Below are 17,105 nucleotides of genomic sequence, written 5' to 3'. Positions count from 1 at the left end.
TGAATATTTTTATGTGTGTAAGCTGAGTTTAGGAAGCAGACACTCACAACACTCCACAGGAATGGAGGCAGCCTGCAGCGACAGCACCTTCCCATTGGGTTGAGGGATGTGCACTCTGAACACCACGCGGACCCGTGTGTTCTTTCTTCCGATATCCGTCTCCCCCTTCCGCAGCTCAATGTCTGAGTTCCGCAACTTAAGTATGCCAGCACAGTCGATACTGCAGGGTAATGGGAAAATAGTTGGCCCAATACAGCACCACCGGGATAGCAAGCATCTAAGACATATTTAAGTAGTAAAGGCCTAGGAGTGATAAAAACCAACCACAAGCCCAGCAGGGGATTGGCAACAAGAAGCCGGGTTGTAATTGCTCAAACTGTTGAAATTAAAAATGCCTGTGAATATGATTTATTACAAGTGTAAATGACAAAATCCCTTCCCATTAATTCCAATGTAAATGAAACCAGGTCTTATATAAATTAATCATTCTGCTGTTATAGGGATCCTAAATTTATTAATAAAATTAGGTTCTCTGCTCCATGGGAAACACTCAAATTTTCCTTCGGCCCCCGACCCTCCTGTTGGTTTAAATTAAGAAAATCTAAAAAATCCCCTTTTATGATTATACATAGTTGTAATATCTTCCAAAGAGGTTATTTTTCATTGGACATGACTTCCTTCATGGTGGTAAACTCATAACTAAGTAATGCAACCCTGAAGTGGTCTTGACATTTACCTGGCTGACATGTTGTTTTCAGGGAGGAGAGGAATTTCGAGAACTTTGGTGCTTGAGACCATAATTTCTTGGCTGGCTGTGGCTACGGTTTTCCCAGTGATCCGGTGCACCTGGTAGAAGGCGTGCGGCCTCAAGTAACGGTCATCTGCTGTTCCAATGAACATCTGCAGGTTGATGGGCTTCTCATTGTAGCCAATTAGCTGACACAGACAGAGACAGAAACACAGAACAAAAACAGACGTTAGTCCTTGGGTTCCAGATGAGAGGTGCTAACAAAAGAATACTCTTCATTTCCACTGCCTTAAGAAGCAACCTTTTCTGGAATTAATCTTATTGACAGGTCCAGGATGTTGTGATATTTCTGGCAGAGCCACTGGAGATTTGTCTAACACTCTGGCCTCCCACCAGTCTGACACTGATGTTTTCAACTAATTGACTTCTAATTTTTTCCCTCTGCATACCCGCTCATCATTGACAAGTAAACCTCATGTACTCAGCTGTTTCAAGACAAAAAAAAAGTTGTATTTCTACAGTAGTACCACATTAATAATTAATGGTGTACAAATTACCGTAACTGCCAAGATGCTAAATCAAACGAGTTTTAAGAAAAAACATAACCAAAAAATCCGATCTGTGTGATACTAGTTGAGATTTCAAAAAAAGGTTAATACAAATCAATGGCTTTTTGAATGTAGTGGTTGATGAATACCAAACTGGTGAGGGGCAATGCTCTTTGGCTGTCCTTCGAGAGCTAGAGCTCTGGTTTGAACTCAAACAGGTGAGATGTCTGATGAAGTAAAAGTGTTGTAGGTTGGGTAGAGACAAGGGAAAGATGGAAAGGAGAGCAAAACCTTTCCTGCTCATAGGGACAGAAAAAAAATACACAGACTGCACAATCCCACTACTGTTGTAATGTTGTACTTGGCAGACTCCGTGACGGCAGGATGGCACCCCCCTTTATACGCACTCCCACCATACTGCCTCACAAGTCCACACCTCCAGCTCAGATGGAGGGCAGCCCATTGAGGTTAACAGAAAAGAACAAGGCCTTTCATTGCTGTTTCACCCCAGGAACTGCCAAGCCTCAACCCCACCACAGCTGGCTGTTGAACCCTTCCTCCCTGCAGGTTTGCGTCATACACCGCTGTGTCAATGCCTGGTACAGAGTGTTTGGTGCATTGACAGAGAGAAAGTGGGTGTAGCTTGGGATCTGTCGTATGCTCTTCCAAAAGTAGCTAAAATAAAATGACTGAAATCGGTCACCATCAGGAACAAATGTACCTAAATAACAACAGAGAGCAGGCACTGATGCAGGATTGTCTCTGTGTTTTTAGGCTGACTTTATCTGAAGCCAATTTTAAAACTACATTAGTTCAAAGAAGTATTTCCAGCATTCTTAAAAGGTAAACTGGATCCAGTGGTGAGATCTGTGTTATGGGAATTGTTGTCATTAGATGCATCTTCCTCTCTTTTGCTGTTAATTGCTGCTTCTGAGATTTTCCCCTTTGTGAAAGAAGTCAAGGTATGGCAGTACCTACATTAAATCAAGCAGTGGAAAAACTGAGAAACCCTGAGTGGCAGATACGAGCTATGCAGCCAGACTGCTTGAGGTCTTAATTTTAATTCATTTTTGTGAGCTAAATAAATAAGCTTTTATCTAGAAGGCGTCAATAAAAGGTGGTTTGTTTTTAAAAACAGCCAAACGCTGTTTGTAGCTACTAAACAAAATTAGACTGGTTATTATACATTTCTCTATAATTTCCAGTGTTTCAAGCTGAAACCACACCTTGCTGCAAAGCATTATGGCATGCATCAAGTGCAATGACAGAAAGGGATAAAGTGGCCAAATGTATATTTGGTTAAAAATGTGTTAAAAGTATTGTTTTATGTTACGCAGAATTTAAGGTTTGCTGATGGGTACCAAAGAAATAACTGGCTGCATTTCAAACTGTGGCTTTCAAAAAAACACATACAAACAAAAAACCCCACAAAAAACAGAATTTCCCCTAGGCTTAGCCTGAGTTTTCAGAGCAAAAGCTCCCCGCCCAATGTTATGTTGACACTTCTCCACCACATCCTGCAAATTTGTTTCATTAATGCCCAGTGATGGATTACTTCAGCTGAATGACTAAACAAAAAAGTGATTCACATTGCTGTTGGGTGTGTGTTTTTGCCTGTTCTTAAAGTGTAGACTGTGATTGCAATAAATAAAATATAATCTCAGTGGCACTATTGACACGGTTGATGACCACAGAGGTTAGCTTCCTCCCTTAAAAAATTATAAATTCAAAGAGGGGACCATACATTTTTGCAATCTAACTTCATCATTTAAACTGACAGATACAGTCTTCTCTTTCTCACCATTATCCATGTGAATCTGAATTCAACACAGAACATCTGGCACAAGAGATGTATTCGGAAGGAAGCTGCACCAAGGGCCAACATGAGGCCCCTATAATAACCAGTAATGGGTTCATCTTTAAAAACCACATTAGATCTTAAAAGCCACATCGAAGAACAAACCTTCCAAGTAACGCGCTAACAGGTAATTATGCCCACCAGCTTGAATGGATCCACGGCTATAAATGACACCATTTTTCTGGAGTCATGAAATGTAGAGTCACAGGAATCAACAGTCTGTGGGCTGTGTTGCTTGTTTTATGATCATGCCTGCACAGTGTGGAAGTGATCATAGACAGTGCTTGCACGTGTGATGTGTGTGTGTGTGTGTGTGTGTGTGTGTGTGTGTGTCTATAAATCAAGACATGTTTATTTGTAGCACCATGTGTGTTCCAGACAGGGTAAAAAGAGTTAAAAGTGTCTGGAAAAATGCATCTGTGAGAGGACAAACAAATGGCAAAAAAATGAAAAGCACAAAAAGCACAGAAAATCTTCTTTCTTTCTTTTTTAAAGTACGGTACGGTATGTGGTTTTTTGTTTTTACTATTAGTGACAATAATACCTGGAGCTGATTTGTTGAGGGTAAACACGTTTAACACTCTGTTAAATAAAGTGGAAACCTTGTTTTTCTGCAACCATGAAACAGAAGGTCTCCTTTTCTCCTTCCATTCATTTAACCCCTTCATCTTGACCTCTTTCACTCTCTTTGTGTACACATGAGGGATTCTATGTGGAGCAGGAGTGTTGACAAATATACAATTAGTAGGCCATGAGTTGTTTTCAAAATCAAATAATAAACTGGCAAAACCTGATAAGAGAGCCAGAAAGAAAAGGCTCACTTCAGCAGTCTCAGTTAATCAACCCCGCAGATGAAACAGAAACATACTACAACACGTGCCAAGCTAGTCTCTGTCATAGTTAGTAAACCAAAATTGCTTTTAGTCTGGCATTTCCTTCACTTGGTTTACTTTGATTAATTTAGATAAGTGAAAAAACAGCAGCTTCACAAAACTGATCTACACGTGTAAGCACACAGAACGAGTACAGCAAACAAGTAGTGAAAGCTGCACAAAGAAAAATATGTCACTGCATTTTTTAAACACCTTATTAACCTTTCAAATCACTGCATTTGTTTGTAGAGCACTACAACGAGGATCAGAAAAAGTAATCTAACTACACTTCAGGTGACCTTTTTACACCTTCAGTTCAGAAACTGGATAAAGCATCACCTGCTAACAACAGGACATGTAAACAAGCGCACATGCCATGGCTGTGATTGTGCCATGGTCTTGGCACAAGACTGCCGACTCCTCTTCTCGGTAGTGGATGTACACGACACATACCCTTGACTTGTTTCACATTCCTGAGTGCCCCATCCTCCACCCCCTATATCCACGGCTGAGTGTGAAATACCACAGGAGGGTGGTCTCTACACTTTCAACTCCTCAGCTTTCTGCCTGTTCACTGAGCCCTGCTGGTCAGTCAGCATGCAACTCAGGCCTGATAGAGATCAGTTCTTATATTAAACCAAAGTGACATTAAAACCCATCACATGACCCCAGGCCAATGTTCACCAGAGCATGTAACTAACTTCTGACTTCTATCTTCTGACCATGGATAGAGTTTGGGATGAACTCCCTCCCCTAAAATAAAACTCCAGGATACAGTTACATACTCAGCTCATACTAAATAAAGTACCACTTATTTTCAGCCTTCATCTGTTCCACTGATCCAGTAATAAGGCTAGAAGCTGAGGGGGAAAAAAACATTGTATCCATATAGAAACATGGCAGATTAAAGGGGAAAAACTTCACCTCATGGGATACGACTGGATCTGGTGACTCTGTAATGCCATGGAGGTGCACTTTGCTCACATAGTTTGAGTCTGCTTGTGCCACTAAAGGAAAAGGTTACCTCAAATAAGAAATTCAGAGTAATTAACTTTATTTTTTGATGATTTTTTCTTTTTTCTTTTTTATCCTGGGGGAAGTGGTCTCTTCTGGGATGTCAATCATGCACAGAGTGTCACTGAATGGTTTCACAAGTTTAAAATTCTGGAAATCATGTGCTAGGACCATTTGCAGTGATCACACACCAATCCAGCTGATTACCTAAAGGCAGGCTAGGAAGGTCCCAGCGTGTTTGTAGTCCGCAGGTGCTACACAGAGCCTAGCAATCCTTGTTCTATGTGTTGTAGCTGAGTATTGTCACCAGAGGGCAGCTTCAAAATTATGTGGAACTGTGCTTATTTCGCTCTTCTTTTGGTTCGTAGTGCACTCCGCTGTCGTTTCCTTTCCTGTTGAGCCCAACTTTTCAAACAAATCAGCATTCTGCATATGCATAGCACAGTCTCTGCATAGCTAAAGACTTACACAAATGGACACCAATAATGTAGTGATCCTTACCCACAATAAGTGTCACTGCAAATATAAATTTTTCCTGAGTAAAGTTTTTCAATCTGGTGGGAGTGGTTCCTTATTCAGGGTGACATTACCTCCCATCGACAGGGCTGATAAAAAGCAGCATTGCGCTTAATTCTGAATCCTGAACATTGTCACGACAAAGTCACTCAATAACTATAAAAATACCAGCACTCACTGACAAGTATATTTCGTCACAGATCAAGACTAAGGTGTGGGTAATCAGCACAATTTGCTAAAAACAATAGCGCCAATATATGTAGAGAAAAGGTCCAAATGGTTATGGCAGATTTTGAAAAGCCAAGTTAGATAGCACTGGTTTATGGGGTCAACGCCTAGGTGCACTGAAGCAGTTCTGATGTTCCAAAACTCCACTAAAGACACATCATATTTTATTTTAATTTACCGTTGATACATAAATAGGCACATCTCTCTTAAGAAACAAACACACAAACAAAAACAAAAAAACAAAAACATTAAAGCTCCTCTTAAGAGCTGTTCTGGACATCAGGAGATCTGATAATGGAACATCAGGGAACAGCACCTGCTCTCAAAAGAAAAACACAGGCTCTCTTCACACACACAGTGCTTTATCTACAACCTGGCATTCATTACATATGTCTTTTACTTATTTTGTCCTCTTCCTTTTTTTCCCTTCACTCTCTTCAAACCCGACATGTTCTTTCATCTCTTTCTTTTACGTTTGTCACCCTCTCTTCTCTATCCTCTTATATCCTCTACCTTCGATCTAGCTCACTGCCGTAACTCGACACTGTCTAACAGCTAGCGCCTGAGTCTGCTAAGTTGTTTCGCTGTGTTGCTCCATTGTTACCATGGTGAGACTCTGTGTGTATGCAGGAGTGTGTGTGTGTAAAGAGTGAGCAGCCACGTCGATGTAAACTACAGCCCTAGAGCGTATACCGGTTGGTGTATGTGTGTCAGACAATGTGTGAATTTAAGTGTACTGACTCTAGTGTAAACTGCGATTCTTGCAAAGTTTTGTCGCGTGTGAGTGTGCGTGTCTGTGTGTAACAGCCTGACCAGCATGCGTGTGCAACAGATGTAAAAATGGGAGAAATGGTGGTCAAGGTCACCAGAGGACCCGTTTTTACTGGCAGTGGTTTCCCTAGTGTGACATGGTGGCACCATGGCTTGGGATCTATACACACACACACACACACACACACACACACACACACACACACACACACACACACACACACACACACACACACACAGATCAGCTCACCCAGGCTTGCTGTTTGCCCAGCACACTAGGGAGGGCAGCAAGAGCCAGGGGGCCGGTTAACTGTTTGTTTAAACAAGGTCAATACATGCGCACACTCATGCGCGTTCACACTGTCACACACAGAGAGCGTTTACTGTATACTGCATGAGGGCTGTATATGGCCTTGCTAAGCTGGTCCAAGCGCAATTCTTCTTATTCCTCATTCTAACCTCCCCCCCTTTTACTCTTCGTTATGCACATGCACACACCTCTCTCCTTCTCCTGCTCTCAGCAACTGTTTTCTTTCTGTGCTTTAAGCCTGATTACAACAAATGAGAGCCAAGCTTCTGACATGTTTACATCAAATACAACCCTGAGGCAAAACAACACTAGCTCCAGCCAATTCACACAGTGCAACCCGCATGGCTCTGCATTATTGTTTGTGTGTCTCTTCACTGTACCCCAGTCTATTCAGAATCAAAGGAAGAGACATAGCGGCACAAAAAATTACAAAAATACATGAAAGAAACTGAGGCTGATAAAATAAGAAGGGGCTAGAGACGCCGTAGAGACAGACAGTAATGGAGTTATGGACAAGCGTTCAAGCACTAGGACCAAATCATTTAATGCATCCAAGCTGGTAGAAATATATGGTCGTCTCAAACAACTTTTGTCGTATTCTGTTTCAAATGCTTGTTACCAGACACCATAGCCTCATTTAGATTCCTTAACTATAGTAACAGATTAAAGATGGAGATAATAAATTTTGATATTTGATTTTTTTTTTTTCCCATGCACGCCGTAAAAATACAGGATAGTCCTGTTGTGTTTATGCACTTTTTTTTGGGGGGGGGGGGGGGCTTCACTTGCTCCACATCTGTTGTGTCTGCCTCCACCTATCTGTAGCCTAGTCAGTAATACCAGAGGGGTCCTTATATTTGTCTGGGTGTTGTAGCACTCAAATAAGCTGGTTAAATACGCACAAGGATACCTCAGCCTTCAGCCAGCCAGAGAGGCTTTGGACTTATATGTCTCCTAGCAACAGGTGTACTGATTAAGGTCTGCAGCTAGCCCCAGAGGAATGACTAAAACAGCCAGTCACAGATGTAGCCACATCCTACAATGAAAAGTTATATTAAGACAGTCAGATGGTCCCTATTGTATCTTGTTGAGAGCAGTTTCGGGATATCTTTTTAATACAACATTGCTACTAGAGCAGGGCGATATGGCCAAAAATATTTATCACGATATATATTTGAAAATTTGCGATAACGATATAACCGACGATATAATTGATGCGAGACAAAATACAACTCCACAACATTACTAGCGCAAAAAGACAACCTTCCATTTATTTTCACTTAAACAAGAAGCTGGTTTTTATGTACATTAAAGCTTTATAAAAATGTAACAGTGCAAATGCAAATTCCTTGCTGAAAGTTTAACCAAAAGGCATTTCCAGTAGAAATGGGCTGACATATCCTGAGCATAACCATGTATAATATCCACTGAAGTTAAAAAGAGGTGCTTTGCAACATTAAACTGCAGTGTGCAGTGTTGAATTTAAGCTTATATCCTGTCTGCTAGGACAAAAGGATTATATTTCCATTTTGTTATTTTGTTACTGTCACCCATTAGAAAGTTTACATATTTTGCTGGAAACTAGATTGAGATGGTAGGATTTACCAAATTCCTGCTTTATGGATTAAAAGCTTGAATTGCTACTACAAAGCTATAGTTGGTCAACTATATAATTAGCCACAAGTATCAGTCTTTGCATAAGAATAGGTAACATTCCTCAGATTCTATGGAGCTATAAATCATGTCTATCATAATAACTCAATGTAAAAAGTAATTCTTTCTTTGTCTGGCTACCATGCATGCAGACAGAAAACCAAGGCTTCAAGACCCTTTTCCCCCCTCAAAAGATCAGTGATAACCAGCAGATCAAAACCATAACCCTAAATTTTACATATATTAACAAACCAAGATCATGTCAAATTTGCAACCAATCATGGTCTCATGTTTTATTTAGTAAGCAAGAGTTAGATGAATTACATATAATGCTCCCTCACACTTAAGTGAGGCAACAGGATCTCCCCAGTGGTTATTCTGATCAGTTTCTTCTGTGGTTATGGTTCTTAAGAGGCGCTATATCCTGTGTGTGGGGCTCATTACTCCAGGTTTTAAAATAAATGACCTAAAACCACTTCTTATCTTGCCCATTCATTCATTCATTTCCAATGACTAAGTGACTAAATAGAAACACGCTAACATATCAAAATTAAGTTGTTAAATAGGTTTTATGAAAAACATATTTCAAACTTGCAAACACAGCAGTAACACAAAAATAAAGATGAGAGTAGCCTTCATAACTCTGTTGGGACTCCTATTGAAAGATAAACAACCAACTAAGTGAATAATTGGCAGAACACAAAAAGCTAGTAGATGCCTAAATGACATAACAGAGAGATTTGCAAGAGTGTGCCCCCTATGTACTGAAGGCTGTTCTCACACTAGATGCCTGGGTCTGAGTCCACTGTTTTCTTCATTTTATCCACCCTCTTTCTTTCTCTCTCCATTCATACTGATCATTATACAATAAAGCCAATAACCCCAAAAGCCAAAAAGCAAAAAGAAATTAAAAAAAAAAACAAAAAAACATTACAACTGCTAAAAGAGAGGCCAGAAAAATAGGCCTCTCTCTCAGACATCTGTAAGTATACAGACCCAGAAGAACTGAAGACACTGATATAAGAACACACAAAGACAAAGAAGGTATATGATAACCTACTCTGCTGCTCCTAATACTGCAACAGAGTAAGGCAAACATATTTAATCCTTTAAACTGCACCAGCTCCACATTGTTTTTTCTGTTGACACAGCAGTTCTGTGGTGCACTGATTTGTGCAACAGTGCAATCACAAAGGGAAGTCATTAACATGGCCAGATGGCAGCTATGGCATCATCTGGTGACATCACACTACAAGACTCTAAAAGAGTAAAAGGACTCACAAAGTGCAGATGATATATAATCTACAGAAAGGACAACTGTAGGGGTTTCATAGTATTTATCTTTGAAGAAGAGCTTGCACTGACTATAGAGCAGGAAATAGTAACGAAAAGAAGACGGGTTTTTAATGTCTGCAGGATTTGAAATACATAAAAAAACAAAAACACAAACTCTATATATAATCTAAATCTATTCAAACTCTTTGGCAGAGAAGATGCAGTCAAACATGGCGAACCCTGTGACATTCTGCCTTCAGGGAACAACTTCACACAAATAGTGCACCTGGAAAATATGCTATATACAAATGTTCTGATTCCTCATGTTCAATATATACTGAATCTGTTGTATGGGATTTCCTCCAATAAGAATGCATGTTTCCTGTATTTGCCATTTATGCTTTTATTTAACTTATGTATGCCCTTATATCCAGCATCTTATTGTGTGTTCTCAAAACAATAACACAAAGCACAAAGTGTGTGTGTTTGTGGTTTTGGTTTTCGAAGTAAATGTGTTTCTGTAAAAACAACAATGACATGACAGTGTAAGAAATGACCTTTCAAATAAGGTGTTTTTTTGCACAGTGAATTCAAAGACGCTAAAGAGACTAAACAGTAGAGCAGTGCATGTTTGGTAAACAAAGACTGACTGTTAGACCTGCTAGACAAGTGCTTTCTGTCCTCATAGTAGTGCAAGACAATGGTTAATTGCTTGTCAAGTGTATTTAATGTCTACACTCACATACGGGTTGTGTACGTGAAATAATTGTTATTAATATTAAAAGAAGTGACTTGTTCAAAGTTGAATACAAGTAATGAATGTTGAGGCATGAAAACCATTAACTTTAAAAACTGCTAATGCATTAAACATTTTGAAAGAATATGTGTATTTGTTGAATAGAGATCTCTGTAAGGACTTCTTTAGTTTCATGTCACAATTAATGTATATTCAAACAGGTAAACGAATAAATGACTCACTCGCACATTCTTCTCACTTGTACAATCGATTCACCCACACATTTTCTCTCTGTGCATGCAGCTCCACACCATTGCTGTTATCTGTGCCTTTCCCTCACTGTCTCTGCTTATCCTCTCTGTGACAGTGCATTATTGTTTGTAAATCTGATGATGAAAGTGTGTTCTAGCAGAAACACATTTGATTTTCATTTTCATCACTGGTAGTGGCAGCTTACTGCTACTGAATACAAACAGTAACGGCATGCTGAGAAAGATTTAGCAGCAATCTGTGAAGATCAAAGAATTATTCTGAAGGAGATTTATTGTATGGCAATTTATCAAGTAAGTACAGTAAGTACAAACCAGATTCCTGCTGGGTTTGGAAATGACTTTTAAGTTGCCTTCTCTGACCTGAGATATATATATTCTCTAGTCACTAACTACTGCAAAGCAAGTACTGTAAGTTATCAATTCCCTTTAGGAATGAGAAATGAGGGCAAGCGTGGCAAATGCTTGGTTGAAAAAATTTGATAGCTAAATTATGCATCGTCACATATGGCTGTACTGAATCTCAGTCTAACTGAGGTAGAAATGGTTAATGATTGGCCTGAAGGGAGCCTGCATGACTGAATGTATAAGGACATAGACTGTTTCTAAAGCAACAAATGGCAGTGGTCTGCATGCCCTTGTTTTGTGAGGTGTATTTTTGTTTGGGCACACTGCTTATTCGTAGCGGCCATGGTTCAGGGGATTGGAAGCACATCTGTAACCGGAAGGTTGCCGGTTCGATCCCCTAGCTCTTTCTGTCCTGGTCGTTGTGTCCTTGGGCAAGACACTTTACCCTACCGCCTACTGGTGTTGGCCAGAGGGGCCGATGGCACGATATGGCAGCCTCGCTTCTGTCAGTCTGCCCCAGGGCAGCTGTGGCTACAACTGTGGTTTGCCTGCACCAGTGTGTGAATGTGAGAGTGAATGAATAGTGGAATTGTAAAGCGCTTTGGATGCCTAGAAAAGCGCTATATAAATGCAATCCATTATCATTCAGTACCACAGTCCAAAAAGAAAATGATGTACGTGGCACTGAAGCACAAACTAGTAAAAGCAATCCCATCTGGATGACTGGACTACCAACCAATCTATCAGTCTGATCTCAGTCATTGTTAGGTTACGCAACAATGATTATGGCCAAGCATTAGACCCTTTATTAATCACATACAAAGAAAGCTTGTCACTGGGACCTTAAAATATTAATGAGAATCTTCCTCTCTCTCTGAGTCAAAAGCACACCATAGCTCTATGCTGGCTCACCGACTCTCTCACAGGTGCTATCAAATGACAGACCAGCTGACCAGGCTACAGTGACAGCTCTTGTCTTCTTGCTTCAACAAACTGATTGACAGTCTTCTCGCGGGACAGTCCGTGTGACAATCTACTCATCCAAACATGTAAACTGACACCCTGAATCCAGTGTCTGTTCCCTACAACCAGCAGATGTTTGAGGTGCAAGCCTGAACACTTACGTTTTTTATAGTCAAATAACATACAACGATTCTAGTACATAATAGGCAGGTGCTGAGATCTTTGGGAAAGCAATGAATGATCCCATTTTTCACCAACTCCCTGATGTGTCAGGTTTATATTATTAGAGAGTATTTGAATTTTTAGCCAGAGTGTTGATCCTTGCACAAGCTATGTGGAAAATATATATTTCTTTCAGCAGAGGAAAATTCCCACCAACTGCTGAATTTAGAAAGTTGGGTTCAGCCTTTTTTTCCATTTCATGTTTATTTTCAATCATGTAGGCTTCACGAGTTGACATCTAGACTGTGGTTGGTACAGTGGGAACTAGATAATGTAAAGTATAAGTTTAGGAATGCATGGCAAGCATTGTGTTAACAATAAATCAGTCCTGAGCTACGGGAATTTAATACTCAGGCAAAGGCATTATTTCTTGTATTTTGCTCAGCTTATGCTCTGTAAAAGTCATTTTGGCTTTTTTGCCACAAGATCTCAGTACAAAAAAAAGGAAAACTGGAAAAAAAAAAACAAAAAAAAAACAATCAACACACACACCACTAAGCTTTTTAGTAGTAAATATCTTTATAACATTTCTTAACGTTGAGTAGCAGGAAGAGTTACCTTTACAACTGGATGGCCACCGGATGCTGCTTTGATGGCCCCTCGGCTGCCTTCAGTCTCATAGTGTGCTCTGTGGTGGGCTTTGGGTTGTACCTCTATCTTCAGTTCATACTGGCCAAACTGGCTTGGCAGCGGCCAATCTAGAGGAGGCAGTGAAGAGGTCCTGAGGAGGAAAGGGAATACCACGAGCATGCACATGCACACCCACACAGAGAGACAGAGACATGAAAGCTTTGGTAAGAGTTGTGTTGTTCAAAATATCCAAAAGCTTAAGCCTTAAGAGGGCACGGTCTTATTATGTTATTTAAATGTAGATAAATCATTTTAACAGTCATAAAAGGTCAAGCAGCACAATCTAAAAGGTAATGACTGATGACAGCAATCTGTCTTAAAGATGCCTTTAAACATTCAAAGGCTGAAAAAGTGGTAATCCCCTTTCATGGGCTGAAATGGTGCAACAGGTACAAAATGGGGGTATAAAATGCAGGGTGCTTAGCCCCATCAGACAGTGAATCACTGGAATACCCACATGTATGAATCCTGTTCTTAAACATAACACTTGTTATAGGTCAAGTTAAGCCTTAAACGGTGAATCATTTCCTAAGAGGGACTTTTTTTGTCTGAGTCTTTACTCGTTTACTGTGTGGGTCAGTGAATAGGTGGTAGGACAAGAGTGTGTGTCAGACGGTGCATATTAATCTGTGTGTGGGTCTGTGTGCATACTGTAGAAGTATATATTTTATGTGCTGCAAACTGCATGGGCTAGCATTGTGTGTGCTTTTCCTCGGGGCCTCTTTTTGTTATCTGTGTAGGCCACAATCATATTTGAACAGCTGCACTCGAAAACAAAACACTCAATGGCCTTCTCCACAGAGAAACTAGGTCTCTCCACTTGAGTGCATTACAGCAGTTTATCCCCAAAACATTTTGTAAACACTATGAGCCATTAATATCAACAAAGCCATGGCCTATTCATTAATTTTATTTTATTTGTCTATTACTGCACGTATTGTTTTTGATTATTATTTATTTCAATATTTTTAAGAACATTAAATAAAAATAACAACTTGAGAGTAGAGAGCCACGTTCCCAAACACATTTTGACATATGGACAAAAAACCCGATCATTTTTGTCTTGAATTGATGCAAGCCACACTTCAATCCATTGCCACACCTTGAACTGTTCGTGTGTCATGTTATTTTTTCTTTCACTAGTACAACACACGTATTCGGATGCATGTGAATACATGCAGCTGTGCATTAAAGGACTGAATCCATTATTGTCTCAGTACTTTAGACAATTATAGGTGTAAGTTTTATATATGATCTGTGCCCGAGTACTGACCACTGTAAGCTCTTTGTGCAGTGCCCTATTTTAGAAGGTGCAGCCTTCGAGCATCAAAATTTACTCTTAAACGGTATGACAGAATTTTGACAGCCCAAATAATTTCAGAGGAAAGTTTGTAAAGTTTTAGCCAGTATAGCCGACTCACTTTTCCATTTTGAGAGGCCTCTTACGAGCAGTCTGATCAAACTGAATTAAGGACATGTGAGTCAGGCTTTCAGTGGAGCCGTTTCACTTCTTAAACTACCAAACAACATAAAACCACAAGGAATACTTATTTTTAGAATGAAAAGGCAAGTCTCGGATATTATATAAATGTTTTTTTCCAGCTAACCGAAGCTTTTGATTTCACACCAACTAGCTATACTATACAGGTTCTCCTACCACTTTAAAATGTAACTTCTTACACAAAGATGTGCCAATCATATGTATGGTGCAATGTTGCACATGGAAATACTCTGACACTTTCAGCAATGCTTGATTTTGTTTACTTATTTTTCTTTCTCCTTCTTCCCTGTCTTTCTATAGGTTATTTTGTCTTGGTGCCATTATAAATTTAAAAAAATAAACAAATAAATTGTAGCACTATGTAAATTCCAAAATCATCAGTTTGCCAATCTCAGTAATTTAACTTTTCAAACTAGAATTTGACTGAGAGCATGGAACAATATCGAAGCTCCCACACAATGTAACATACGCATCCCAACCCTTATGTTTTCCTCCTAGTAGCCATGACATAACCACCGACGTAGTGTGGGTTTGCATGGCTGCTATGGTGACAGGAGCAGAAGAGGACAGAGGAAATATGAGCTTGTGACGAGGCAGGGCAGTGGCCTCTGTTCTGACATAGCATAACCTTTCTCAAATGTCTAAGCCATAGTGTAGGTGCTCCTCACCCAATAACATTCCCACAACCTAGTCTTCACTATAGCCTCCATGGTCCCACTTTCATCCTTTCCATATAATGAGGTATTCTTGCCATCCACACAAGCTGCAAAAATTGCAAGGTCTAATAACATTTTATTTGCAAGTTCTTACTTTAATTCAGCACATCTTAATGGGCTTGTCCACTATTTAGCAGCAAGTATAAAATGCATGATCTTCAAACAATAATGCCATTTCCGCTGATCCCTTAATTTAAAAAAATAAATAAATAAATTATGTGAGAGTTCCATTACTCTTTTTCATATTTGTCCTTTGTTACTTTCACTTTTTGTTAAAAAAAAAAAAATCTAATCTAAGCTAGTGCTGTTGCTGTTTACTGGGAGGAGCTGCACACAAAACATTTATCACTAAGTAAAATGGACCTTTTGCTTAAAATAAAGCTTACGTTACAAATGACATCAATTTGTCACTGCAGACAGCTCAGGAAGTAGAGCATGACAAAATTCTTTGTAAGAGCAAGTGTCAACTCCCCGCTAATTTTTCATTCCATGTGGGACATCTGTTCAAAATACTGCTACTGACCGAGATGTTTATGTATGCAAGCAACTTAACATGAGTATTGCAAAACACAAACAGTGAGAAGTTTCATCTGAAGTTTCTGTGTATGCCAATATCTATCTGCCAGCATCTACTAGCTTAAATAAGAAAGGCATGGTTAAAAAAAAAATGCTTGAAGTTAATTCATTTAAACAATCAAATCTCTGTTTCTGATTAGAGTTTTTACTTCTGACTATATATATAACCAAACTAAAATCTTAACTTTGATTAGGCAAAAACTTCAAGTGTTAAGGCAGAACACAAAAGAACTGGGAAAATGCTTTTTTCACGTCCAAAGAAATAAAAACAACAAACAAAAACAAAACAAAACTACCTCTATACCACTACCTCCATGGATGGACTTTATACTGACAATGTTTTATATTGCTAATGAGTTTTCATTTTTATTGCCCAGTTCTAATTGAAATCTTTCTTTTAACTTTTAAATTTACCATAAAGTCTTCAATCATGAAGGCTAATGACATGTGTGACTAGCAACCAGCCATTTGTTGACAACTGCTGCTGCCCTCGCTACTCGGTGCCAGAAATCCCAGTTGGTTAAATGTACATTCTTATTTTATTAACTTACAACTGTAGTACAAAGTGGTACAAAGATATTAAAGTGCTACTGGCTATTACCCGGGGCTGCAATTCTGACAGACGGCTATGTCTCAGTCTATCCTCCTGCAAATTCAAGTTGTAAACAAGCGAGTGGGAAAGTAAACCGAATATAAACCGAAGTGATATTCTGCACCAGTTTGTATACACTAGCGTGAATGAAATCAAGGGTACTGCTGCTAAGACTGCTAAGGTTAGCCAAACTCTACGAACTAATCTGATACTGTGTGTATTTGCGAGATTATACACGGCACAAAGTGCAGCACATTTTAGTGACATTTAAAACCTTGATCCTTGATAAAGACAGAGCCTGTGACAGGACAATTAACTAACAAAACAAAATGTAAATTTTGACAAAAAATCAACAGGAACTAAAGTTAGTTTTTTGCTTCAAGGCATTTTTAAAAGTCTTTTTTTCTAGATTTTCTCCCAAGTAAGAGTTGTGTGTGCATTTATACACATAACACAGAGATAGCCAATAATTACATATAATAAATTATCCCAAGCATGTGCCAATCAGGATCTAAAAGCAAATCGCTCCGTTTACTTCACTTCAGACTTTTGTTTAGTAACTGTCTGATCTGTTTACCAAAGTTTACAAAAATCTGTATGGAAACATTTTCATCACTACTTAAATAACTAGCATATCAATTACCAAACTATATCCCCACCCGTTAATAAGAATCTGACATGTTAACTCATATGTTGTAAAATTTCACTGCGTACCTAATTACCGTGGCTAATTTCATCAACATCGTGGCAATGTCTCAG

The 17,105-nt window shown here is 39.3% G+C and overlaps 1 protein-coding gene across 2 annotated transcripts in view; it reads right to left on the bottom strand.

The window, feature by feature from the left end:
• The window catches only part of nfatc3a (nuclear factor of activated T cells 3a), a 60,718-nt gene that overhangs the window by 22,857 nt on the left and 20,756 nt on the right, over positions 1-17,105 (bottom strand). For both annotated transcript variants that reach the window (XM_004539561.5, XM_004539562.6), the window contains exons 3-5: positions 12,890-13,052; positions 737-936; positions 48-220 (exon numbers count right to left, since the gene is read on the bottom strand). In XM_004539561.5, the coding sequence (XP_004539618.1) occupies positions 48-220; positions 737-936; positions 12,890-13,052 (536 nt within the window). The remainder of the gene's footprint in view (positions 1-47; positions 221-736; positions 937-12,889; positions 13,053-17,105) is intronic.

This window comes from Maylandia zebra, linkage group LG1 (genome assembly GCF_041146795.1).
Source record: "Maylandia zebra isolate NMK-2024a linkage group LG1, Mzebra_GT3a, whole genome shotgun sequence".
NCBI classification, from domain to species: domain Eukaryota; kingdom Metazoa; phylum Chordata; class Actinopteri; order Cichliformes; family Cichlidae; genus Maylandia; species Maylandia zebra.
Note: the sequence above shows the minus strand (reverse complement) of the source record. Positions and strands in the feature narration are given on the sequence as shown.